Below are 10,915 nucleotides of genomic sequence, written 5' to 3' on the forward strand. Positions count from 1 at the left end.
AACTAGAATAGGTACAATAAAATTTAGAATAAATTAATAAGAAAATATGTGAATACTATGCAGCACAATAGTTCCCATTTAACAATAACAATGGCGTGTTTTTTTAAGTAACTTTGCAACCAATCTTTGCATTTACTACTTTTGCAGTTCTTTTTAAAACAGGAAAGCTGAAATCAGATAGTAAGCACAAATCATAGTTTCACTGAGCAATTACTTTGCTTAACAATCTGGTTGCTGATCCCAAGTGTAGTTGCTGATCAAGGAATATCCAAATATAAAAATACTTCCTAACATATATCCTTTAATGCAATTCCATGCCTGCATGTTTTCTTGAGCTCTTGTGACTGACTGTTGCTGGCTATGGCTGTTGTGGGTTGGATTCCCAAAAAAGTGAACCCCAAGGAAGATACCATAATTAATAAAGATTTATTAATATGGTTCCTATAGTATACTGAGCTACAATGGTATAATGCTTAGAGTGCAGTACTGTGGGCTGCTTCTGCCGACTGCCACCTGACTGCAATTTGGCAGATCGAATCTCACCAGGCTCAAGGTTGACTTAGCCTTCCATCCTTCTGAGGTGGGTAAAATGAGGACCCAGATTGTCGGGGGCAAGAGGCTAACTCTGTAAAAACCACTTAGAGAGGACCACAAAGCACTGTAAAGCGATATATAAGTCTAAGTGCTATTGCTAAGTGCTATACTTACAGAAGCAGAGATTCAACCCTCATTGCACTATAGTGAGTATGGAGTGCAGTGAGATAGACATGACTCACAAAAAGAATCAATGTCTGGGATAGAAAAAAGGAAAATCTGTCTTTACTGGAAAGTACCCAATAAATGCTAAGTAATATCCAGTTAAGCTTCAAATTGCATTATGACTTTTGAATCTGGATCTCTATTATTAGTGGAACAGCCCAACTAATTATAATTATTGCCTTGTTGATACAAACATGAATGTAAGAAATGCTGACTTCACACTGAGTCCACCAGATAGAAGGATAAATTCTTTTAGGTTGCTCTATTGCAATCCTTTCCTACTTGTGATGACACACCTACTCATTAATAAAGGATGATCATCTGATGTATATATTCCACCCCCTGTTGCTATAAATGCTTCCATTCCAAAATCTTACTCATTCTTAACTGGCTTTAGATGAAAGCTTGTTTAAGCAATGGTAATAGCTACAATCCTTCTCAAGTAGCTCTTGCCAAAAGAGCAGTACCTGTAACTTAGTTCAGACCTCTGTAAGTCACTGAATATGCACTTGTTCACTGGTTTTTCACTACTTCAGAACTGGTTCGTGAAATATTTTTTGATTCCTTATTTTGCAACCAGGAAAATAGATCTTCATTTGGGTGACAAAGAGCCTTTCAAAATCTGGCTGCTGCATTCTGTGGTGATTTGGACATTTTATTTGGTAAGAAGATCCTCCCTCCCTCCCTCCCTCCCTCCTTCCTTCCTTCCTTCCTTCCTTCCTTCCTTCCTTCCTTCCTTCCTTCCTTCCTTCCTCTCTCTCTCTCTCTCTCTCTCTCTCTTTCTTTCTTTCTTTCTTCCTTTCTTTTGTTCTTTTTCTTCCTTTCTTCCTTTCTTTCTTTCTTTCTTTCTTTCTTTCTTTCTTTCTTTCTTTCTTTCTTTCTTTCTTTCTTTCTTTCTTTCCTTCCTTCCTTCCTTCCTTCCTTCCTTCCTTCCTTCCTTCCTTCCTTCTTTCCTTCTTTCTTTCTTTCTTTCTTTCTTTCTTTCTTTCTTTCTTTCTTTCTTTCTTTCTTTCTTCCTTCCTTCCTTCCTTCCTTCCTTTCTTTCCTTCTTTCCTTCTATATGATCTGGGGTCCCTATACATGATTGATAAATCTGTTTCTAGAGGAATAGTTTTATCCTGTATCTCTGAATATGTTTTGGTTAGAAATCAAGATCTGTATCCATCCGCTAAGTTCAAAAGCCAAAGTTACTGGAGCTTTAAGACCTCTCTTCAAGACAGTACGCTAGAAATGAAGTTCCGGAAGAGTAGAGAGCTCTCATTGAGAATAATTGGTTAGTGCATTTAATGTGTGTTGAGGAATGATTTGCGAGACTGCCCCAGGAAAGAAATGAAGTGAGGCAATCTCAGATGAAGCTCGTCAAACCAGTTTGATAGCATTCAAAATCCCTGATAGGCCAAGTTTATTTTTACTTTTTATCCATGTACAGCTAATTTAATATTGAACTAACACTTGACAGCTTTAAGACTTGTGGACTTCAACTCCCAGAATTCCTCCTCCAGTCATGTTAGCTCAGGAATTCTGGGAGTTGAAGTCCACAAGTCTTAAACTTGCTGAGTTTGAAGACCCTTGAACTAACATGTCTTGAAATGCATAATTCCTAAAGGCCATAAGATGAAAAATAATTTTCATCAATTAAGATGATCATTTATTTTAGAATTTGTTGTCATTATTTTTATTCATAATTTCTGATCTACCAATCTTTTCTTAATGTAAAACAGGGGAAGATTTTTGAGAAATTGCGCTTCTGTAGTCAAATCAAGTTTGTAAGATTTGCACTGAATTTCGTGCCACATGCGAAGGACTCGAAGCTCTTCATTACAGATACAACATTTGAAAACGTACCAGTAACGATTTACCAGCCCAAAAAGATAAATCCTGGCCTAAGAAAAGGACTGCTCTTCTTACATGGAGGGTGTGGCATATTTGGATCCAAAAGTAAGATATTTCATATAATGTTAACTTTTCCTTTCAAAATTCCCATAGAGGAAACATATTCATAATCAGTCAGCATTGTGGAAAAAGTGAGGGAGGAAGAAAGAAAAAGGATAGCTTTCCCAGAACTAGGAATGCACAAAGCTATGCACTTAAACCCTCATACTACATCCATTTTTGCTGGATATCCAAACAATTTTGAGTACAAAAGCTCAACTGAAATTGGAATGCAGGTGCAAAATATCAGATGAGGAACAATTATAGAAATATACTGCTGTGCAAATCTAAAGTTAATGGAAAAGCTCCTTTTCCATCTGTTTCTAAAGTGATCAGAACTCAAATATAATGATAACTGTTTCTCAATTCCACATGCACCTTTCTTCTTCAAATAGTTTCAATCAGCCACTGCTGGAACCTATGTCCACAGTGCTACTGGTTAATATATTTGAAAACTCCATGGTTTGAGAGACAATTGTGTGACTTCAGAACATTTGAAACAAAAAGACCACTTTATCTGCAGCTCAAGGCAACTCAAGATGCTTTCTCCCATGCTTGAAACAGAACCTCCTAAATCAGGGGTGTCAAACTCCTGAAAGATAACACTTTTTAACCTGTATTTTTTTTCCTTTTCTCTGAGTTTTGGTGGGTAAAGTTTAGTGGACAATCAATTTGAAACCAGGGAGCAATAATGTCTATTATTACGAATTCAGGAACCCTTGACTATGCAACATGGATTGTTTATGTATGATTTTTTAAAATGCAAAGGCATGCATAAAAAAACGTAATGTTGCATAATCAACATTCCCTAAGTTCATAAGACATTATTGCTCCCTGGTTTTCAAATTGATTATCCACTAAACTCACCATTAAGCTTTAAAAAGAAAGAAGAAAAACACAGGCTAAAAAGTGTTATCTTTCTGAAACAAAACAGTCTCTAAAAATCATTTTTTTAAATTAGTTTATCAAAGCGTGAAATACAAAAATGCAAGGAAAAATGAACATAGAGGAAAGAGGAAAGAGAGAAAAGTGCAGGGTAGGGGGGAGAGGCAAAAGAAAAGCACTGACTTCAACTCCTTTTGGTGCAGTGAAATAAAGTAGTAACGTGAAATCTCAACTTTTTACTTTTATATAATATTTACTAGCCATTTCTGTAACACCAAATCTATTGATCAACAAAACCCAAAATCAAAGTATCATTTTTTCCACCTCAAGCACAAAGTCCAAAAGCAGTTTTCAAGTAAAAGTCTGTAGAGATTCTCAGTCATCCAAGTCATGGTTGTCCCAAAGGTGCTTTTTCAGGAGGCAATTGGACTTTCCTACTTTTCTTTTGAAGACATTTTGCTTCTCATCCAAGAAGCTCCTTGGGTGAGAAGCAAAACGTCTTCAAAAGAAAAACAAGAAAGTCCAGTTGCCTCCTGAAAAAGCACCTTTGGGACAGTTTTTAAGTAGAAACAAAATTAATTGTGTTCTTTTCTTTAATCAAGCAGTAATTTAGCCATCTCTGCTAACTTCATCGACTTTTGCAGCCATTCCTCCATTGTGGGAATCACAGCTTCCTTCCATTTTTGTGCATAAAGTAACACTGCTGCTGTCAACATATCTAACATCAAAGTTTGTTTTTTCCCCCAAGTTCTTTATCTTTATTCTAAAAGAAAAGTCTCTGATTTCATCTTTATAGTCACTTCAAGAATCTTCTACTGTATATTATGATGTAAATCCTACTCCAATATTTCATTTATATAAATGATAAAAAGTTCCTTCTTTACATTTACATTGCCAACACTCATTTGAAATACCTTTATATATTCTTGGCAACTTACCTGTTGTTAGATACCAATGATACTTCATCTTATAAAAATTTCTTTTACATTATATTTCAATGTAAATTTTAGATCTTTCATCCACATATTCTCCCGTTGTTCAAGGATTACACTATATACAAAATTCTTTCCTCACTGAATCATAATCAGGGTTGGGCTGCTGGGGGCTCACAGGGGCTCAGGAGAGCCCCTAGCTAAGACTCTGCAGGGCTCGAAGAGGGCCCAATAACCTCAGAAAGACTAGAATAATAAACCGACACCTTTTTGAGGCGTTGTTTCCTTTCTGGGCATTCAACTAAAAGCATTCACACCTCGTAAAAGTGTAAAGTTAGATAAAGCGCTTGCGGAGGGAGAACCAGTGAGAAAATCAGATAACATGGCCATTAACCTCCTAGGGGATTAATTCCCAAATAATAAGAATCACGTAACTCACCAGAAACTCCACTAAGACTCCAAGATCCCTCTCACAGTCACTGCTATTAAGCCTGGTTTCACCCAGTCTTTTATTGTACAATTTTAAAAAGCATTAATATTGTTTTCAGTTTTGTTCCGAACAGGCATTGTTGAGGGCAGTCCTCTGTATTAAATGCACAAAATAATAAACAACTTTGTGTTATATTATCTTTTTTTTTTTTTAGATAATTAGGGCAAAGAAGCTACATCGAGTTGGCCACACCCACCCAGTCACATGACCACCCAGCCACGCCCACCCAGCCAGTCATTACAGAGAGCCCCTTGCTAAAAATTTGAAGCCCACCCCTGCATACTATGCTTTACATCCTCCTTCTCCAAATACAAATTCAATAACAATTTATAAATCTTAGCAATAAGATGTTCATCACTGCCACACAGTAGGATATCCAGTTCATTTTTCACAGAATCAAACTCTTTTTATCTAATTATATCTTTCTTTCAATTGTAAATACGTAAAGGCAAAGGCAAACACCTCCTGATTCTAACTCCTCTTTAGATTTAAGAATAGGGTCACCGTGATGGAAATAAATTATTTGGCCATAAGTCAAAACAATATCAATAACATGTTTGCAATGCAGAAGTACCTGAACACTAATACTTTTTTTCCCCCCTAGGAATGTATGGTGCAATATGCTGCTATCTTTCTCGAGAAAGTGATTCAGTGGTAGTATTTGTAAAGTAAGTGATTTTATTTGTATGCTTTGCCTACCTTTTTACGCATCTTTTAATATTTTTGCATTTTATTTTGTATTTTTACAGTTGTTAGGCTTGGGCACTGCTTGATGGGAAAAAGGGGTAAAAATGATAAAGATAATAATTAATAAGTTTGGCTCAATTCTGTGTCCCTGAAAGATTGTCTAGGCACCACAAAATATGTTTTCTGCCTCCAAGAGAGATTCAGTCCCTCAGTTCTCTCTCCCCCGCCAGCTATCGCACAACCATCGGTGACCTTTTGCCTCCATCAGTGGTGTTTCAACCTCAGGAAAGGCAAGGTAATATAATTGGAGCAGATCAAAGGATTGGCACAGGACACAGTTTTGCTATTCTCCAATAACTCCTAGGGAAGACTCCTCTGTCCGGGAGGCATCATTCATGTCTTCCTTACTCTTCCAATCATAAAATTAAAGGGGAAGAGGAGAGGGGGGAAATGGCTAATTTCTCCTCTTTCCCAATTGAGCCAGAAAAATGGGATCAGTGCCCTGCACCCTTCTTTGGACTTTCCCTGCCAAGAAAAGCAGAGTAAATTCTGCAAAGTACTTTAAGGATCTGCAGAACAAAATGCCGCACTTGGTGCAACTTTGCCAAACCTGCCACATGATTTGCATCCTTTTTGTCTTGTGGAAATCAGGTTCACAAATCTAAATTTATTTTGCCCGCGTCTAAGATTTCTCATATCTGATTGGAAAGAACTACCTAAATTAGTTTCGGAAATCAGGAATTTCCTTTATTCTGCCCCATGGTGACAGAGAGACATTATCCTTGAGAAGCAATTAAGGAAGTACAGGTAGTCTCAAGTTATGACAACAATTGAACCCAACATTTCTGTTGCTAAATGAAACATTTGTTAAATGAGTTTTACAACATTTTATGATCTTTCTTGTCCCAGTTGTTAAGTAAATCACTGCTTTTGGCAAGTTAGTAACATGGCTATTAACTGAATCTAGTTTCCCCATTGACTTTGCTTGTTAGAAGATTACAAAGGGTGATCACATGACCCCAGGACACTGCAACCGTCATAAATTATGAATCAGTTGAATTTTGATCATGTGACCATGGGGATGCTTCCACGGTAGTAAGTATGAAAAACAGTCATAAGTCCCTTTTCTTTCAGGACCGTGGTACCTTTGAACAGTCAATAAATGAACTGTTGTTAGTCAAGGACTACCTGTATTTAGCAACATAAATTGATTTCAAATAACTGTAAACACTATATCATCATGACAGTCTAACAGATAGTCTCTGTTTGGTTTTCCTGCTTATTTTGATCTGATAATATAATAATGCAATACAGGTAGTCCTCACTTACAGACCACTTGGTTGGCAAGCATTCAAAGTTATGACAATGCTCTAAATTCCTCCAAACATTCACAGTTATATGATCACTATTTGCTACCTTCACAGCTTGTGACAAACAAAGTCAACAAAGAAGATGACAGAAAGTCACAAGTTGCAGTCATATGGTATCTTGCTACACCATGTGTGATTCACTTAGCAGCCTTGGCATGGGTCCAGGTCACTTGAGGGACCATCTCATTGAGGGACTATCTCATGCCAGCAGAGGAGTCATTCTGCGGGTCGTGCCAGCCCGATTATTCCGGCTGACAGGGTCCAGGAGGAGAGCTTTTTCTGCTGTTGCTCCTGCCCTCTGGAATATCTCACCCCGTGATGTGAGGTGGGACCCAACCCACCTATCTTTCCGTAAGGGCCTAAAAACATGGCTGTGTCAGTTGGCTTGGGGCCCTGTGGGGAGAACAGTGCAATGGAGGTGATTGAATAACAGATCACACCATGGCCCCCACTTTGCCCCCATCCTTCCAATGTGTCTTTGGTTTAAATGTTTGTTTTTAACTTTTTATGTTTTAGCTTTTATGTAACTATAAGCTGCCCAGAGTTACCCTTTGGTAGGATGGGCAACCAATACATTTTATAGATAGATGATAGATGATAGATGATTGATAGATGATAGATGATAGATGATAGATGATAGATGATAGATGATGATAGATGATAGATAGATAGATAGATAGATAGATAGATAGATAGATAGATAGATAGATAGATAGATAGATAGATTAAACAAACCACAGCAGATCCCACACTGTAAGTTGGCATAGCTGCATGACATTTCATTTTGAAATGAAATTGCCATAATAAGGAGTGAGAACTTATTGTAGTCAATAAGAAGACTAATATTTCCTCCTTTTCTGTATGTGGCTCTGTAGCCCTATCCTTCTGATCCTTCTTTTGCTCTGAAACAAAGAAGTGAAAGGAATCTCCAGTGTAATTATGCACTGGGAGAAGTGGCAGAGAAATACATCCAAGGAGAAGGAAATTGATGTTCCTATCAGCAGTGAAAGTACAAGACATTCAACTGCCATCTCCTTATCAGAATAGTAAAAATATAATAAAGTTAAACAATTGATACAGTGCATCCTTTTATTGGAACCCAACAATGGGTTGTCTTCAGGGATTATCTCAGAATACCTAATTCCTTCCGAGAAAATTTCAGGGTCTGACAAAGTTTGATTGTTCTTGCAGCTATCGCTTAGGTCCTGAGCATCAACATCCTGCCCAGTTATCTGATGCCCTAGCTACCACCATGTGTTTTATGAAACATGCCAAAGACTATGGAGTCGATCCAAATCACATTATTCTTGCTGGAGATAGCAGTGGTGGAACACTGGTTGCTATGGCTTCTCAAGAATTGGCAAAAATGGGGAACCAGCCCAAGATCCGAGCACAGATCTTGATATATCCTTTCCTGCAGAGAATGGATTTCATGCTACCATCCCATTTTCAAAACCAATATGGTCCTTTGCTAACCAAAAACATGATTTTTCACCTTGGTTTAAAATTTATTAACGAGGAATGTGTAGATAAAAAAAACCTGGAAAGGAATGCCCATGTTCCTGAAGACATGAAGCAGAAATTCAAGAAATGGATTAGTGCAGATCTTATCCCCGGAGAGTTTAAAGCCCACGGTTATAATCCCCCAATGCCAGCTCCATTTTCAAAAGAACTGTATGAAATAACTAAACTGAATGATAAGACAATGCAGTCACCAATTATTAGTGAGGATGACATTATAAAGCAACTTCCTGAGACATACATTTTGACCTGTGAACATGACATACTTCGGGATGATGGACTGCTGTACAAAAAACGACTAGAGGACATTGGAGTGCCGGTGACTTGGAATCATCTAAAAGAGGGATTCCATGGATTTCTAACATTTATCAACAGTGGAGTTTTTGAATTTTCATTTACAAAACCAGCAGTTGGAAACATTGTTTCCTTTATTAAGGGGCTATAAAAATGGGGGACAGGAAAGTATTCTGAAGTCACCCATTTGTACTTATATAATGAATAATTAAAATATATTCTTTAAATCTTTCATTTCTATGACAACTTCATGATTCACTGTAAAATCCTTTATAAAATATATTTCCCAGTCATTGAATCCAAAGAAGTGTCATTACCTTATTTCCTACAGCAAGAATTGGTCTGGTTATTTTGGTTTGGACTGGTTCGGTTTTTCTCTCTCCCTTCATAGATCATTTATCATGCTGAAGAAAATGTTGATCCAATAAGGATGTCAGTCATTGTCCTCAAATTATTATTGTTACTTCGAGGTGTCTTCCGTTGCTCGAGTATACTCAAAATAGCCTACAGAAATAAATAAATAAATAAATAAATAAATAAATAAATAAATAAATAAATAAATAAATAAATAAATAAATAAATAAAAAGAAGAAGAAGCTGAAACATGCAATATCTGAGAGTCTACATTTAAACTATTTAACTACTGCAAAATTGACCACAGTAGATCATTAAATAGTAACAACACAATCCTGTAAATATATATTCTGGTGAAAATACTAACCATGTTCAATGGGATTTATCTCCTAGTAAGTATGTTCAGCATCACAGTCTACAAATGTCCCTATGTTGATAAGACATTAAAACTCAGCTGAATGTAGGATTTGCATCAGAGATGTATTTCCAGTTGAGTGTAGGTAACAGCAACAAATAACAGGGTTCTCAACTGACCCCCAGCCTCACTATGAAAGCATCTCTCCACCTTCATCATGACAAGTACAATTTCAGTAATTTATCACTTTCTCTAATAATACTGCAAAAGATTTCTTCTTTCCATATCTCATGCATAAACAAATTATTAAAGTCTCATCATTCAGCCTCATTTTGCTAATCAGCAAAAGTCCATAAAAGATACCAAAAATAACAACTTATATCATATATCAATCAGAAAAACCCATTCTATACTCCTTTACTTTATTTTTAACATTACTTTCTCTTAAAATAGAACAAAATACCTTTTCTTCCCATATCTCAACTCTTGTCTATAGATAAATGTTGAAAGCCTTCAGTCCTTAGCGACAAAAATCCAGTAAGTTACCAGACACAACAACAAATTCTAACCTTGATCAAATAAAGCAACTTCATTTCTTTATATATATCACTTTTCTTTTTGCTTTATTATTTATGTTTTTCCTTTTTCCCTCTATACTCTTTTTCATTTTTTTTAGTTTATATTATTTTTTTATATTTGTACCTTTGAACTTTAGTAAAAAATATTATAAGAGAAAGGAAAGGGCGAAAATGAGGAAGGGGAGGGGAGGGGAGGAAAGGACAAAGGAAAGGAAAGGTTAAAAAAGAAGAAGAAGAAGACACCTCATGGAACTAGCAGAACACTGCTTAACCAACACATATTTCATATACAAAGGACAAAGGTACAAGCAAATTGAAGGAGCCCCTATGGGATCACCACTGTCACCTGTCATTGCAAACCTGTTCATGGAAGAATTCAAATCCAGAGCCCTGGCAAATGCCACCCAACAAAACCAAACTATGGTTAAGATACATCGATGACACATTTGTTATTTGGCCCCATGGAAAAGAAAACCTAAACAATTTCCTAACACACTTAAACACCACACACCCCAAAATCAAATTCACCATGGAAACGGAAACAAGCAAACAATTACCATTCCTAGATGTACTAATCTACAAAAAAACAGATGGCACACTAGGACACACCATATACCAGAAGAAAACACACACCAACCGCTACCTCAACGCCCAATCCCACCACCACCCAGCACAGATAAACTCCGTGGCCAAAACACTAATTGCCAGAACCAAACGCCTGGCAGACAAGACACACATAAAGACTGAACTATGCACCC

At 36.8% G+C, this 10,915-nt stretch overlaps 1 protein-coding gene across 1 annotated transcript; it reads left to right on the forward strand.

The window, feature by feature from the left end:
- The first annotated feature begins 1,181 nt into the window (after positions 1-1,181).
- On the forward strand, positions 1,182-9,281 carry LOC113414732 (arylacetamide deacetylase-like 4). The gene is made up of 4 exons (XM_026671734.2): positions 1,182-1,421; positions 2,481-2,697; positions 5,603-5,666; positions 8,247-9,281. Exons 1-4 carry the CDS (start codon positions 1,263-1,265, stop codon positions 9,019-9,021), a joined length of 1,215 nt encoding a protein of 404 aa, XP_026527519.1. The 5' UTR covers positions 1,182-1,262; the 3' UTR covers positions 9,022-9,281.
- The last annotated feature ends 1,634 nt before the right edge of the window (positions 9,282-10,915 follow it).

This window comes from Notechis scutatus, chromosome 3 (genome assembly GCF_049901735.1).
Source record: "Notechis scutatus isolate UNSWTSFEM ecotype Mainland chromosome 3, rNotScu1.2, whole genome shotgun sequence".
Lineage (NCBI taxonomy): Eukaryota > Metazoa > Chordata > Lepidosauria > Squamata > Elapidae > Notechis > Notechis scutatus.

Coding starts and splice junctions, on each gene's coding strand:
- LOC113414732 (XM_026671734.2), top strand. CDS start 1,263: ATGCACTTGTTCACTGGTTTTTCACTACTTCAGAACTGGTTCGTGAAA. Junction 2,698..5,602: donor TGGCATATTTGGATCCAAAA/GTAAGATATTTC, acceptor TTTCCCCCCTAG/GAATGTATGGTGCAATATGC. Junction 5,667..8,246: donor TCAGTGGTAGTATTTGTAAA/GTAAGTGATTTT, acceptor TTGTTCTTGCAG/CTATCGCTTAGGTCCTGAGC.